The sequence below is a fragment of the Podarcis tiliguerta genome, assembly GCF_965153285.1.
Source record: "Podarcis tiliguerta genome assembly, chromosome: 3".
Taxonomy (NCBI): domain Eukaryota; kingdom Metazoa; phylum Chordata; class Lepidosauria; order Squamata; family Lacertidae; genus Podarcis; species Podarcis tiliguerta.
Genome location: NC_139536.1, coordinates 93,616,422 through 93,632,774, shown reverse-complemented (window position 1 = coordinate 93,632,774; position 16,353 = coordinate 93,616,422). Strand labels below are relative to the sequence as shown.

At 39.6% G+C, this 16,353-nt stretch overlaps 1 protein-coding gene across 17 annotated transcripts in view; it reads right to left on the bottom strand.

The window, feature by feature from the left end:
- The window catches only part of MYT1L (myelin transcription factor 1 like), a 286,624-nt gene that overhangs the window by 41,410 nt on the left and 228,861 nt on the right, over nucleotides 1-16,353 (bottom strand). For 16 of the 17 annotated variants that reach the window (XM_083431460.1, XM_083431450.1, XM_083431459.1 and 13 more), the window contains 4 exons: nucleotides 15,330-15,437; nucleotides 11,301-11,512; nucleotides 5,214-5,461; nucleotides 734-970 (listed from right to left, as the gene is read on the bottom strand). In XM_083431460.1, coding sequence (XP_083287586.1) covers nucleotides 734-970; nucleotides 5,214-5,461; nucleotides 11,301-11,512; nucleotides 15,330-15,437 — 805 coding nt within the window. The remainder of the gene's footprint in view (nucleotides 1-733; nucleotides 971-5,213; nucleotides 5,462-11,300; nucleotides 11,513-15,329; nucleotides 15,438-16,353) is intronic. The other variant, XM_083431451.1, reaches the window with a different exon arrangement.

The following is a 16,353-nucleotide window of genomic DNA, read 5'->3' as shown; positions in this document are numbered from 1 at the left end:
CAAATTCCTTGACACTAAAGTCTGGGACTGTAAGATCATGTCTGTATTACAGAAGCTTGACTATAAATTGTGCTAAGGAAAAGTTAGAACCTAACAAAGATAAACAGCACCATCATAAATAAAGCAGCACCGATGATTACCAAAAGCCTCCTTTCCAAGCAACAATGGAAAACACAGCACATTCTACCTTTTTTGTCATTTGGAAATTTGTAATGAAAATATAGTCACTAACGAGATTCTTCGTCTCCTTTCTTTACTACCACTTTCAATGTCTGCAATGTCATCACAGCAACAAGAACACGGAAATAATCCCAAGCAGTTTACTTTTTTCCCATTATGGTGAATGGCTAACAGCTTTTTCCAGTATAAGGACAAAAAAATAGGCTATCTATGTGACATGTCTTCTGCTCTGTTAGCAAAGCAGTTTCTATATATCTGCATTCCTTAATATCCCTGAATATGACAACCAAAGTTGATAAGCTAGACAAGTTAGTTGCACAAAATTGCAGTCCCCTGTGTTCATTCTAAATTGAACTTAGATAACCAAAGTATACCTTGAATTTCTGCAATGGAAATCAGAAGGATATGGAAAATGAGCACATAGTTAGTAAAACAATTTCTAGTTAAAATATTTGATCAGATGTCAACCATAGCTGCTTGTGGGTAAATCATTTCCCCACCACCACCACCACTTCTTAGAAATTCAAGGGAACAAAGCATGAAAGAGACATACACTGATTTCTTTCGAGTCATCTTCATCTATCCTACTAGGCTTCATTTTTGTGTAGTCCACCGGCAAATCCCAGCAGTCACTCTCACTCAGCTGGTAACACCTGTTATTCATCACAGCCTGTTGTTGCGGCGACATTGGTTCTAGGGGCGTCAAAATGGTGCAACAGCCATCTCGTTGCCGCTGCTTGTTCAAGCTCAAGTCTAACGTTCCATTTTCATCAACTTCCATATCAGGGTTCTGTTTAAAAACACACACATGCCAAGGGTATAGAGTTCAGTTTGTTGTCATCAATTATTTCCCAGCACATACAGAGTTATAACCAAAAGGAGTGCTCCATTTACAATTCTGCTTCCTGGCAATACTGCTGTATAATCTCTGCAAAACATTTTCTTGTTGCAAATTCTGCTGTCTTGATTTTAACTCCTTGACATGTCTAGTTCTTTGAGTTAACAACTATATGAATCTGATATGGCCTGGAGCGCCTTAATTAGGTGAGCAATCAACAACAGAAGCTTAAACGTTAAATATCAGCAAACCTTTCAAATGCTAGCAACTGTGGAATCAGAAAAGAGAAGTTTTAAGTACTAAACAAAAAAACATAAAAAACATACCATTCTCAACCAGTAACACCAACAGGCAGTTTCATGGGACTGGCCCCCATAAGCCTCTTTGTACTGTGCTTGCCACCTCCATATAAAGTGGAAATGTATTCAAACCACACAGACACCCCATCACAGACATTCAGTGATAAACTGCCTTTACATTCTACAAAGTCCTCCTTTATAATCATCTCAGCTTGGGGAAATGAAACTGGTACTGACATTCCCTGCAGCGATTGAGGAAGTGTGCTGGGAAAGTGAGGCATTTTCTTTCCGCCTTTCTACCTTTCCTTCTCCCTCTTTTATTTCCTTTTGCAAGTGAAGCAAAAATATCACACACACACACTATACACACCTTCAAACCTTTGTTTTCCTAAAGCCAAAATGCACACAGCAATTCATATTTTAAGAGAGAAAGACCCTTCTCCCAAGAAATCTTATTTCAAGCATGGCTCTACTTCCTCATGTTCTAGCAACCTGCTTTCCTTACAGTAATAAAAGCTTCCAGAAGACACTCCAAGAGAAAATATCTTCCCCATGCTTATTACCTAGAAAAATCATACATCACAATCCTGCTTGGATACTGTTTTTAATAGACCAAACTTGATTATTTCCTTGATGGTGATTTGGTGTGGCATTTACCTTCCCAGGAGTACCACTTCGATTTTAATAAAAAGGGAAAACATTGGGGAAGGGGGAATCCTCTTTTAACTTAAAAAAAGAAAATGCAACATCTCCCAGTGATATTACTTAAATTTCTTCTACCTAAACTGGATTAATATTACATGCCAGGGAAAAATAGGTTTTCCTCTCTTCTGTATAATAATACAATGAATTCAAGTAAGATGAAAACAAAAGCTTTCTCCTTTTCTCTAAATTGACATTAATTATTTCTAATAGCTACTTTTGGGATAAGCTGTATTATCCATTTATCTTTATCTTTTGTTAAAGAAAATTTCTCTGCAAAAAGCAGAATATGTTTGCCAGACACAAAGTTCACTTATAGCTTCAAAATCTTGGTTTGATTCACCCTCTGAGTGTTTGTTTGTATAGCCATCTAGTGGTCTCATGAAGGAAGCATAGTTTTGCTGGGAAACGGTTTTAAACAAGCAACATCTCATTAACTCTCTGAACTTTTTTTTTTTTTGTAAAGATGAAATTTCTTCACAATGTTTTTTTTTAAGAGTCTTATTTCTTTTCTTTTTTTAAGACTGAATAAATTATTTAAGTACACGGTCCTAATTGTAAGGATTGCTCCTTTTTGTAATTAGTTCCTTTAGGCTTTGCCAAGTGGTTGTTAATCTATTAAGTGTTCACTAACACTTATAAAGTGGTGTCAGGCTGTGCAGCTCTACTGTGTTGTGTTGAGCTGCATACTAGGGCTACTGAAGACACCTGGGACAGCTTTATATTTTCAGACTAAGGTCTCTCAGCATTAGTGACGGACAGACAGACTTAAGTTCAATCCATCCCAGTTTTGCGTGAGGGTAGAATCAAGTCTACCCTGTCCCGTTTCTAGGTGAATTTTTAAGGGGAAGTCTTTTAAAATCCACATGGTGTGGAGTTGGGGTTTTTTTTTAGCACCTGAGTATTTGTTCCAGGTATTTGTACTTACTCTACCGCATTTGGGCTGCATGTGGGCTGCATCAATAGGAGTATAGCATCTAGATCAAGGGAAGTTATAGTGCCACTGTATTCTGCTCTGGTCAGACCTCACCTGGAGTACTGTCTCCAGTTCTGGGCACCACAGTTCAAGAAGGACACTGACAAACTGGAACGTGTCCAGAGGAGGGCAACCAAAATGGTCAAAGGCCTGAAAATGATGCCTTATGAGGAACGGCTAAGGGAGCTGGGCATGTTTAGCCTGGAGAAGAGGAGGTTAAGGGGTGATATGATAGCCATGTTCAAATATATAAAAGGATGTCACATAGAGGAGGGAGAAAGGTTGTTTTCTGCTGCTCCAGAGAAGCGGACATGGAGCAATGGATCCAAACTACAAGAAAGAAGATTCCACCTAAACATTAGGAAGAACTTCCTGACAGTAAGAGCTGTTCGACAGTGGAATTTGCTGCCAAGGAGTGTGGTGGAGTCTCCTTCTTTGGAGGTCTTTAAGCAGAGGCTTGACAACCATATGTCAGAAGTGCTCTGATGGTGTTTCCTGCTTGGCAGGGGGTTGGACTCGATGGCCCTTGTGGTCTCTTCCAACTCTACGATTCTATGATTCTATGATTTGAAGTGTGGGGGTGTCAAGGAACCTGACACTCAGGCTTTGGGTGGCTAGATAAACATTATTATTTTCAACCCAGTTTTAAAGGGCAAAAATCATTTTTAGAAGAGCAGCCCTCAGTCGCCCCTCATAAAGGATTGTGGATTCCAAGCTGGACGCATGATCCAGATATGTTGATTCTCCCGGATCGAATCAGGTGAGTCTGCTTTGGAGTACAGGTTTGGCAGATTTCTCCTCCATGCCTAGCTCTGTGTAAGAAGTGTGGTTCTGACTAGCTAGTTCCCATCTTTGTGTACAGATACACGAGCAAAACAGGCCTTTCGATTAGTCAGTAGGGGTGCGTTAGCTCCTCATGTTGTTGGGAAGGCTAGCTAAGTATAGATCTCTTTTCTCCTCCCCAACTTCCAATAGGAAACAGTTGGTATTTGGGGCTACCTGAGTTTGCATGCTTATTAGCAACAGGACTAACAGCAGTAATTCCGAGTCCCCACTACTGATGTGTCATTCAACATGGGCAGAACCCTCAGATCTCAAGTACCACCATGGGGAGATTCTCAGAAGTGAGAAATCAGAAAGCTATTTTCAAGTCCCACACCAAAGAATGTGGAAAACAAGCCTTAGTTGCTAACATAGAATGTTCCTTAGGGTCAGGGTTGGAAACAACAGTTTTTAAACAACATCAAAACACTAATGCATGAAAACAAAGGAATGTATTTTTAAAATGTTTTCCATTACTTCCAAAAATTTAGGTCATGGCTTAAAGTTTTTTGAAATATTAAGCTGTAAATAAATGTACTTAATTATATTTTTTTAAAAAGTGGGTAGTCACAGATTTTCCATGGAAATGGAACATCTACCTTCAGCAAGTCTTCAACCTTTTCAGATTCAGGGCCCACCTTTAAACCCAAACATGCATTTCAAGACACATTTCTTAATTTCTAAGCATAAATCTGTATGATCTTAGGCCAGATTTTTCAATATGTTCAAGACACTGTTAAGTGAATATTTATCACTGGACGTAGCAGTTTCCAGGGAGACACAAGCACCACACAAAACAAACGCGCAACATACAAGATGGAGTATGGTTGAAGTTTGAAGTTGTGAGGTGAAGTCACTAATCTTCCTACTGCCCTGCTAATGTTTATTTGTACACACATTATAAAAGTAGGCCTACTCAGGAGTCTAATTCTGCTGTGCCAAACCACTCGTACTTGCCATGCAAAACAAATCCATTGCCAAATTATAATTTAAGTAATAAATAAATAAATACACCAATAAGCACATTAAAGCTATAGCACAGACTGTTCAGTGAATTCAGCTGACATAACCTTTGTAGTCTCCGCAGACCTCACCAGTTAAGGAAACATTTAACAATAACAGCAGGCTTTTTATTCGTTTCCACCCTGTTTTTTAAACACTGTATTCTGAGCTAGATCATATCAGATGGTTGCTGCTGGACTACCATAGCAAAGCTGCAAGATGTCACTGCTAGAATTTATATGGAGAACAAGATTAAGCATCCTTGGAAGCTCTTGCTGTATTTATCATAGATGATTAGTATGATGCCAGTGCAGACAATAAAGCGTTATGCATTTCCCCATTCGACAAACAAATATACATAGAGATATAGAGGCACAGGTTTGTTTGTTTTTACCCTGGAACAGAGATCCTGAGGTTTAGTGGAGAGGTTCTGAGGCATCTCCCTGCAACGAGTGGAAAGGTTCAGTATAGCAGTAGCAGCCATGTGCGCTGCTTCCATGTCATGGGTATAGTCAAAGCTGCTCTTGCTGCAGGTACTGCTGGCGCTGCTGCCTCCTCCACAGCTCATATTGCTGCTGCTGCTAGGGGCATAACTGCTTGTTGTGCTGCTAGTTGGGCTGGAGTTCTTACAGTAACGTTTTGCTGTGGGAAGGAAATATGACAAGGATGACTCAAAAGGGCTGGCACTTATGTACGTACATGTAAAAAAGCAATGCAATCTGCAGAGAATGGTGTTCGAAAGGAACTGCAAAGACTATTAAGGGAGGGGGAAACCCAAGGTGTGTGTGTGTGTGTGTAAAGGAGCCGCTCCTGATAATTTTATGATATTTGAGTGTGGCTTCTTTTGCACAAGAAACCTGGATGTGATACTGAAAAGAAGCAGAGTGATAATCTCCAGAGTATTCTGCAGTGACACTCAGATCAGTTTTATAGCAAGCAAAATGTGCACAATGCACTATAAGGAGGGCTTTTAAAAAAACAAAAACCACACACACACACACCCTCTGTTAACTGTTGGCAGGAGGAGAAGGAATGCACTGCCCCAGGAAAACGGGAGAACTTGCACAAAGCTCCTAATTCACACTATTTTCTGGGGGGGCCTGACAGAAAAGAAGCTCACTGAGAAGATAATATGCCTGATCTCCTCTGTGTTGCCTTTGAAAGTGTTGCTACCTAAACAGTACATTAAGAAGGCATCCCCTCATGAGCTGAACCTGGAACTATTGGAATTCCTTCCTCACCTACCCAGCCAACTGTTTATGTAATATTAAAAGCTATTATGTCTTGGCATAATATTTTTTTTGACAGCGTCTAATATACAAAGGCTGGTTCAGATGTAATGTCAAAAACCATGGTATCTGAAACTTTTACCTGTGGGGCAAATAGATGGTATTGGGGCAAGAATATAATCAGGAAAGTGGCACAGCGTTAAGGGGTAAAATTTCCTAGCCCGGTTCTATGGTTTTGATCTAAACCCAGCCCCTACCCCTGCCAATTGCAATGACTATTTAATTTCTAAACGCCTCAGGAGACAAGAACGGAAGGGAAAGGTACTGGATCAGGCTAAAGGACCATCTACTCCATCATTCTTTCCTCACAGGAAGCTCACAAGTAAGGACCTCTACACACTTGGTCTATGCATCTTCTAAAGCTATCCAGGTTTGTGGCCATCACTACCTCTTGTGAGAGCAAATCTAATAGTTTAGCTATGCCCTGTGTGAAGAAGTGCTGTCTTTTGTCTGTCCCGAAGAGCCTTTTCACAAAACTTCCATATCAACATCTAGTTTTGCATGGTGCAGATGGAGGGAAGGATGGGAGTTTCAAAGCAATGTCTGGGTCCCACAAAAGTCTATGCATAAACAGATCCTAAGCTTCACTGGCCCAGGCAGTCTCTCTGTTTTAGAAGTGGTCATGGCGATTCAAACCATTTGATTTTAGGCATCTAAGTTGTGTGCCTTTTTGCATGCTATACCAATATCATTTATTTATTTATTTTTTTAAAAGAACCCTTCTTACAGTAACTACTTTATGTTCTGAGCACGCATTGGTCACCGGAATTTTTTTTTATGATGATCTTTGACACAAGCTATGGCTCGATATTAACAAAAGTTCAAACATTCCTCAGTTAATATGCCAAACCCTTTGCTCAATTTTCATTTTTAATCATCTGGCACCATAAACTGATGTTTAATTTCCAGATACTAAAATAATCACAGATATTTAGACAACATTGTCTATTCAGAGAACAGCTTCACCCATTATTTGTCCCTGTAATACTGAAATAATCAATATGGCTCAATATATAATTTGTTGACAATATGAATGCTATGGGGGAAGTGTTGGGGAATGTCTGAAGAGGAGAAAACTCAGGTTCACCTCATACACTACAAAAATACTTTAGACCATATTTCTTTTTCCATCTCCGACATCAACATAATGAGAAATTACAATTCAACAATCAATACGCCACCAACTCTACAGAGATCCATTGGTGTATTATCTATATAGTCAAATACATCTGCTTGCTACAAGCACACATGACACAATATCATGGGGACAGAACAAATGTTTTGTGTACAATAGTAAGAATGTACAAAGGAAAAAAACTGAGGTTGAAAAGGAAGCACAATTAATTTGAATGTCAGCACAAATCTTATTCTGAAAAACACTTGTTTCTTCTACTCCTTTTGACTTTCCCCAAGTCATTCCTCATTTCCTTATTATTAAACCTCTAACTTCTCTGCATCCAGTCTCTTATTTGTTTCTATTGCACAACCTATGATCTGCCAAGTTGAACACAGCCCATCATCAACCATAAAGCTCCAGCCGGACCTCAATAAACCCCTTTTGTTGCTTGCTTGAGACTTGAAAACAAATGCATTCTCTGTGTTGACACCTTCCCCAGTTGTAGACTGTCCCTTCCCTGGAAACATGTCTGCCTTATGGCATTTTGGCACCAGACAGAGACCTGTTTATTTGCCCAGACATTTATGGGTTGTTAAGTACAGTTATGGCAAGTTGGCCATTGCTTCAGTTTGTGTCTGAACCATGACTGAATTTTAGAGTTCTGTTTTTATTGTCTCATAATTGTTTCAAATTGTTGTAGTTTTCAATTACGTTGTAACCCATCCTAGAGTGATGTGATGAGGAACTGGCTAAGCACATATTTTTAAACAAAATATCAGGAGAAGGGGTGATAAGGATATGACTATCACAATCATATCTATTTATAAGTTGTACAGAACTGGTCAAATGTAAGTTCCCTGGGCCAGGAAAAGCTTACTTCTGTATTATATACTAGCTTGCTGCTGAAGCATAATAGACCACTTATTAGTAGCACCAGCAGGGCAATCACAACATTGGTTGGATTAAATCCAGGTACTTCTGCCTAACTAGGCTGTGTTTTGGTGGAATTATAGCTATTCTCATCCAGTGATCTTCTTTTCTTGCTTAATTCTAAATACAAGTGAACAGATAAGAGAAGAAATTTGTGTCAGGACTGAAGGTTGCATCTAACAGTATAACTGCATGAGCAGAACAAATACTGTACATGCAACAGAATTTCTTCTCCCTCTCCCCTCTCCTGCCCAATCTGCTCTTCCTAACCTTCGAGAGCAAGTTTCGGGTGGATCTGTGTAAGGGGAGGGAAAGTTCCACTGCGTGAGCAGAAGCCATTTGTCATGTTCAAAGACTTTGTTGGATACAAATCCTTACATTGAGGGTTGACCGTACCATTAGGCAGAGTGAGGTGGCTGGCTCAGGTGACTGAGTTCGGCTGTCACAAAAGGGCAGAAAATAATTAATTTATTGTCATTTTTATTTTATTTTATTTTATTGCTAGGGAGAGATGCTTGTGATATTTTCTGCATCATGTGCCAAAATAATTTGGCCAGTCTTGGTTACTATGCACCTTGACTTTAAGAGTGCCACCATTTGCTGCTCTGCCTCAGGCAGCAAAACGTCTTGGATGGCCCCTATTAGCCACTTTATACTTTCAACATTAACATCAATACAACTACTGTAGTAACCATCACAACACCTTTTTATGCCTCACATACAATACAGGCCAACTTCAGTTCATACTTATTAATAAAATGTTCTCTCACCTTGCACAGTGCAGATAAGCCCCATTTAGATGTTCTCCATCACTGACAATCCAGTTCAACAAATCCTCACGGAATAAGCCTACACCTTAAGCACGTTCTTAGGCTTCTGGCCTCCCCTAAGAATGCTTAAGTTCTTTAGTGAATTGAGGTCCTAAAAGGGTAATTCCTTGGTCCTTACTACACTTTAATTTATACAAACTATGAAGACATAATCCATGCCAATTCTTGTGTGTGAAGGCTTCAATGCATACACACAATAGCTGTAATCCCTTTCAAAACCCCACTAGTTCCTGAAAAACTCTTTCGTACCGGTTTTATGAAATTTGTGTATAAATTGACATGAGAAAGTAAAATCATGGCTAGGCTGCCATTTATTGCCCTGCTTCTGCAAATGAAATCCATTACTGGGTTTGCGTGAGGCATTACCATAGTGTGTCAGATAACAGACTTTGTAGACTTGTTTTTCACTATATACTCATCCTTTGTTTGTTTTTTTAGAATAAAAAAGAACTCAGAAGATGGGTGTGTATGTGTCTCATACCTGCGTTTCATGTCTTCCCCCAAATAAAGATAAATTAAGTTATTGTCCAATAACAAGAGAGCACTGTACTAATCAGTCCAGCAAATGGAACCTGATATCGTTATCTATGTTTGTTACATACAAAAACAACACTACCACAGAATTTTGTTGTGGAGTCTAAATATGCGTATCGGCATCGACACCTGGCATTCTCACACAGTTGACAAGGCCTCAGGATCTTGGCAAGACTCACACATGCTGACACCTGTCTGGTGACCCCTTTTGCTGGGCACCTTGTGTTGTGAGCAGCTGGATAGGGAGTGCTCTGTATTCCAACACAGTGCTGCTCCAGGTATAGCGTGAACTATAATCTAAATTATGTCAGGATTGGCTGTGGGTGGGAAGGGATGCAGAATTACCATACAAACAGGTCCCAGACTTAAGCCCTCTTCACCATGATGCACCTAGAAAGCTGGGCAGACTGCACACCTCCCACTTTGTCTACACAGAATTTCATTACAGTCCAAACACAGGATTGCTCAAAGCGTCATCTGTTATTCTAAATACTGCTGGCATGCTTAAACAGGCAACAGAAGTCTCTTGCTTTATTTAAAGAATTTACAACCCCCTTTTTCTACAAAACCTTATACCTTGAAGGTTGCCTCGCAACAAAACGATGCGAGCATTCTCCAGTTCATTTATCTTTCACTACTTTTCACACCGATCTCACTCTATGTCTGTTCCAAGATATTAGGTCTATTGTGGATTTGTTTGGACTATGGTTAAGATTGTCACTTGGACATTACTGTACCTCTTCTTCACTGCTAGAAACCAGATTGTTTTACACTGACATGTTGTATATTAAAAAACAGAAGTGAAAACATGGCACACATCTCCCCTCCCTCCTTCTGCACACAAAGGTCTAGTAATCATGTGAAGTCTCGGTGCTAATCTATATTCCACAATCATTACACCCCCCCACCGCCCCCTGCCAAAGTAGAGTCATCAGCAGAATCAGGTGATATATAATAATTACAGGTTTTCCAGCACTACCCTCCTTCAGCCCAAAAAAACCCCCATCAAGAATTTGGTAATATATTAGGGCCATAATTAACATGACTAACAAAAGGTGTTGGAACTGCAGCTAAGTTCAACACATTTCCATTTCTCAAACCTCAGAGAGCAAGCACATTATCCTTGTGAGTTAGCAAAGCATTACATAAGCCATAATTCTGGCTCTCCTAGACATTAAAATGGATGCTAAACCACATGGCCTGGGGCCACTGCCCATTTGTATTGCAAACTTAATAACAATAACCCACCAAACTCAATCATTAGACATTATTTGGGGAGGGGGAAAACAAAGCAATCCAGAATCCAGCATGATATAAAGTTTTTGACATGCTTTCATGAAAAGTTCCAGGCAACACCATCATCAAATGAATAGAATTCCCTTAATATAGCAGAAGTCTGCTTATCTGCTTTAAAAACAAACAAAACAAAAACACATCCTTATTCTTGTTGCTTTTCTGCAACCTACCTACTGTTGGCCAATTATGTCAACCTTGTGTAATTAAGGACCAAGTGATATTGACCTGTGCCTCAACTTTTTCGGCCTAACGGATCGGGCCGCAGAAGCAGAAGCAGTTGTGAGTCTCAAGGCTGCAATTTCTGACATAGAAAAAGGCAGAAACCATACCATTTTTATTACTACCAAGCAGGCAGGTGAGATAAATAGACTTCCGCTCTATTACATGGGCATGAACATATACAATACTCAGATGCGGTCTGCATAACCCACACCATTGTTAGATGCAGATTGGTTTCTGATGATTAAAGAGTGTGCACCTCATACCATCATATCCTTTGGGAGAAATATCCCTTGATTGCACCTTGGGAGCTATGGCTCTCTTGCCATATGCATGGTTGTCATAACTGTTATATTCAAACGTAGTCTTAGAGTATTTCTCTAGTTCCTTGGCCAAGTTGGAGCGGGGCGTTGTGGTGGGGACATTGTTTCTGTAGCCATACTGAGGGATCTCCAGCTGCTTAACAAAACACATGGGCCTAGAAATTAAACAAAAACAAACACGTACAGTGTGTTAGACAGATAGTACACAATTTGAAGCCTTGATAGTAACACTTCTTACAGTTTGTTTACTGCACACAAGCAGCAGCAATGCATTTATTTATGTATTTATTTAAGCGCTTAAGTTGTGTTTTAGCAGGACACCTTCCTTCAACAAAAGCCCAGAGAAAACAAATTATAATTACGCCACATGTGGCTAATAGCAAAAGAAATAGGGAAATGGTCCTATTAAACCACCACCAACAACAACAACAACACCACACACACAGAGATATGTTCACACAGAGATATGTTCCCTTGCTATATGAGGCAATAAGGGGAGGAGCATAATTACAGCAGCTCTGCAAGGAGATAGCAAAAGTTACCTGAGCATATTACATGTGCATATAAGTTTTGGAGCAATAGCAATTCCAGGGCCTACCTGCCCCCAGAATAATTTCTAAATCTAGGATGATCAAGGTGTGGGCAATGAGTCCACATGTGCTTTGATATCTAGTGCGTCCACCAACCTCCTGAAGTCTGCTCATTGAACTATACTGCCACTGGCCCGACATTTAACATCACTAAAATTTTGAACTGGTTAGTGCTGGCACCATCAGTCTTTTCAGCTCCCCAAGAGGGCATAATGGTTGACATGCCTCCTTTACACATACTTTTTTCTCACCTACCATTAAGAAAAGGGAAATGCCATATTGGCAGGCTTGTGTGGTGAGATCAAACAGACCTTTTTAAAGTTCTGTGATTTGACTATTTTGCTGTTTCTTTGCAATATCTATGGTCTTATTTCAACTGCTGTTGACCTTAGCATTGCTGGGAACTCATTATTGCAACAAATCATGGCGTGTAATACTGTGTATAAAATTAGAAGCTTCCCACAACCCCTCCCCCGGAAGAGACCAACTCACGTCTCTTCAAAGGTGAGGGGTGGTGGGACAAACTCATCCCTGATAAGTGTGGCAATGTCATTTTCAAGTGCTTCCCCACTGCAATCATAAAATGGCAAATATATAACAATGCAAAATTTAAAAACATCGTGTGTGTGTGTGTGTGTGTGTGTGTGTAAAAACCCTTCTAAGCTGAAATAAAATACAGATGGCAGATTTGCTCCAATGCATGACTGTACATTTGTTAAAAGAAAGCCTCAACTGCACTATCATGGATGGGAGCTCAAATACGTATTAGTTCGTTTAATAAGATGGCTTTGTGCCTCTCAAAGTGAATGTGAGAAATGTCACATAACCATAAACTTTTAGACTTCCAAAGTATTATTTCGTTGGAATTTAGGTAAAAGATATGTATGTATAAATAAGATTTTATTACTCATCCACTTTGATTTTATTTCACGTGCTGGGGTGGAAAATTACTTCTGAGAGAACAGAGCCCAACAGTGTTCTGCAAACACAGAACCAAGATCACTAAAGCAAAAAGCTGCTTTAAACTATGAAAATAGAATTCATATACTGTGCCGTCAAAACAAGTGCTAATTGTACACTGGATCACATATTCTGTAAATCAGATTTCTTCTCAAAAGACTTTTAAAAATGTATCCTACTCCACTTGCACTACAAAAGGGAAATTTCCCCAGAAAGCACCACCTCTGTGGGAAATCCTAAGTAACCTGGCTTCAGTTCTGGATGCATGTTGTTGCTGCTAGGAGACATCTTTAGGTCAAGGTGTGCAGCAAAAAAAACCACAAAAAACCCAACCCCCCAAAACTTAGGCGCTTCTTATGGGTTACTCTGTTTGAAATCAAGTTGAAGGTAATAACAGCAGTCAATACGTGCTTAGCCAGCACAAATATCACAGGGCGAGCTTCAGAGTTTTCATCTTAGGAGCTCTTACAGGAGAAAGGCAGCGGAGAAGTCAAATCTGAGGTGACAATGTAACTCAGATCACCTATCAAGATCTGAAAGGCACGACAGTCCCAGCGGCAAAAGCAAAAGTGCCAAAACATCTATTTGAGGAATCTGTCAAAAGCTCAGGTGCTGCTTCTTATAAGAAGCTTCCTTTGCATGGCATTTGACTTTGCACTAAAGAAATTCTGGTTCGAAAGCAATGGCAAGGCTACACCAGCTTTGTTCTGTTCCTCTTGGCAGCTGCCACAGAAGAGTCTTATCTGTGGTACTGTTGTTTTGATCAACAAAGGAGTTTCCCCCCAAAATTGTTTCTGAAGTGGAAGAGCATGTGGAACACCAAACCCTAAATCTGTAAACTCACATCGTATTTCTGAATGATGAACAAAATCAGCCATGCTTCTTCTTTGGAAAAATTATCTTGTTTTTCTAATGGCATGGAGAAAGCACACTGATACATATGTGATTTCTGCGCCTAATTTAACTATCCTTCTCCCCCCCCCCCCTATTTTTAGACTGTAGAAGAAGCCAGGAAAAAATAATACCAGGGAAACTCTGTAGTGTTTGGCTTTCAAATAGTGGCATTCACTATTAGCAAATTTTCCCGTGCTTTGCATTTTCAGTCTTCCAGATTATGGAGTGATTTGCAACAAAACCTGCAGTTCCAGGGCAGTACTAAGTGCATTTTCAAATACCATTTGAATGAAGATTAGAAACATCATTAGTAGTAAAACCACCACAAGATTTCTAGGCCAAAACACGATTCCTGATTTCTTTTGTGTATGGACGATACTATTAAAATGTCTTTGCCACTGGATTTGCATTGCCATTGGATTAATGAGAGATCTGAGGGCACTCTAAACGTAGCTTCAGACATCATGTTTGTGGGTTTGCTTTTGACATCACTGTAAGTCGTAAATGCATGTGGAAATGAATCCAAAATAGCCCAACATGTTTTGACCAAACCCTCAGCTTTGAGCTTGAGTTTTGGCTGGATTTTTTTTCAGATGATCCAGTATCATGAGGCCACTAAAAATGGTCATTAGACACGTCACTGTGAGAGAGGAAAGCAAAATCTAAATCTATACCTTCAAGTGAAGCCATTCTGTTAATGTTTATAACGAACTAGTTTCCTGACAGAAAACATAGGAAAACTCTCTCTTTTTTCCGAGGGAATGCTGTGTACATCTACACATATGCATTTAATTAGAAAATATTACAGCAGTTGGGTGACCTACACAGCACAGGACATAGCCTTAGGATCCTGACTCTCAAGATTCCCAAGAAAGGTAACTGCTTCAAGGAAATGCTTATAGGTTCTGCACAGGACAACCTAGAAACTGTATTCCTGAGGAATGAGATGAATCATGAATTATTGGCAGCAATAAAACTGTAAGCCATATGATGGTGTAACTTTATCATTCTTTTTAGAGAGAATAAGAAGCCAACTAAACCTCAGTGGGTGGTTTTCATTGTTAAATCTAAGAATGAAAATACTTTTGAATTAGAAATCCATACTGGCAAACTAAAATTTTGAAAAAATAGGGCTTCTGGTTTTCATTTAAACTGATATTTACTAGTAAACGCCTGCTGGAAAAAACAAGACTTACCGGTAAATATTAGTTTATTTCCCAAAGATATCAACTTTTTTTCACACTGTTCTTAGTTTCAGAACTCCAGCAGGCAGCTTTACACCAAACAATGCCTAAGACAAAAATGAGCTTTTCAGCTTTATTGATATTTGCCAAAAAAACATTAACCCACCCACCCCCAGGGTATATTGGTAGGCAGATAAATGCTGAGAACAGGATCCAGAAGCCCTAATTCTAAACACTTCTTCAAGGGTCGTATACTTTTTCTTTCTTTTTTTTTAGTGCTCAGGCTAACTTATTATGCAATTAATCTGGTATACGCTATTAAGTGTTAGAGCAACTCTTAATACCTCAAGACACGATCTGATGCCTGGTTTGATTTGGATGCATCACAGCTCTGATGCTTCTCTTGAGCTTTAGCCAGTTTCTCTGCTGCAGCAATAGGACATCCCGAGAGGCTGCAATTACAGAAAGAAAATGTAATTGTCGTGTCCTGAATAGCTTCATAGAGCCCTTCTTAGTAAATATAAGGAGGAAGCTTGCCAGGAACAAAATAATCTACTTTTTGATGCCCTGCGTTACTCCTCTTCGATGCACAACTCTAGCCTTTAAAGACACAGGGCTGACATCATTAAAAAATAAAATAACTTCCTATCCCACTGTACATAAGAAAAGTTCTGTGAAACGTGTGACCCACCAAGCCAAACACACTTTCCAAGCTACATATTGCGGCATGCCAGCCAGGTACTTGAATATTACCGTTCAGCCGTTCTACAATTTCTGCAAAAAATAAAAGTTGAACGAGCTGTTGATTAACCACCATAAATAGCTGGTGAGCTGCAATCAGCTTGATAGGTCACAAGTTATGCTTTAGTTTCGTGTTCTGGTAAATGTGCAGGAGAACACTACTGCCAGGCAAACAGAATGAAAATCTGAAAATTCCACTTTGCAATACTGTCGGGCAGGATTGCCAACAAGTATTTGGAAAACTTTGTTATTTATATCACTACACTGGTATTTCAGTGGCAATGACGTGTAGGCCAAATTGCGCAGGTTAACACATTACACAATCATTGTTTTGCTTTGAAATGAAGGCTGCAACCCTGAAGCTGCTTATTTGAACATAAGCTTTGCTGAATTCAGGACTTACAACTGGTAAAGATGGTTAGGGCTGACCTGCAAAATGAAGCTGTGCCAATCGTAAATCAAAATAGAATTTAGCCTATAAGTGAAGATATTGCTTGCTGTTGAAATGGATGGAAAGCTGCCTTGGAAAGAACCCAGAATCATGAGGATACAGGAGCTATGGAGCTGAGCATATAATGACAGTTCTGCTTCTGCTAGAAAACAGTTTATGAGAAAAATAAACAACAC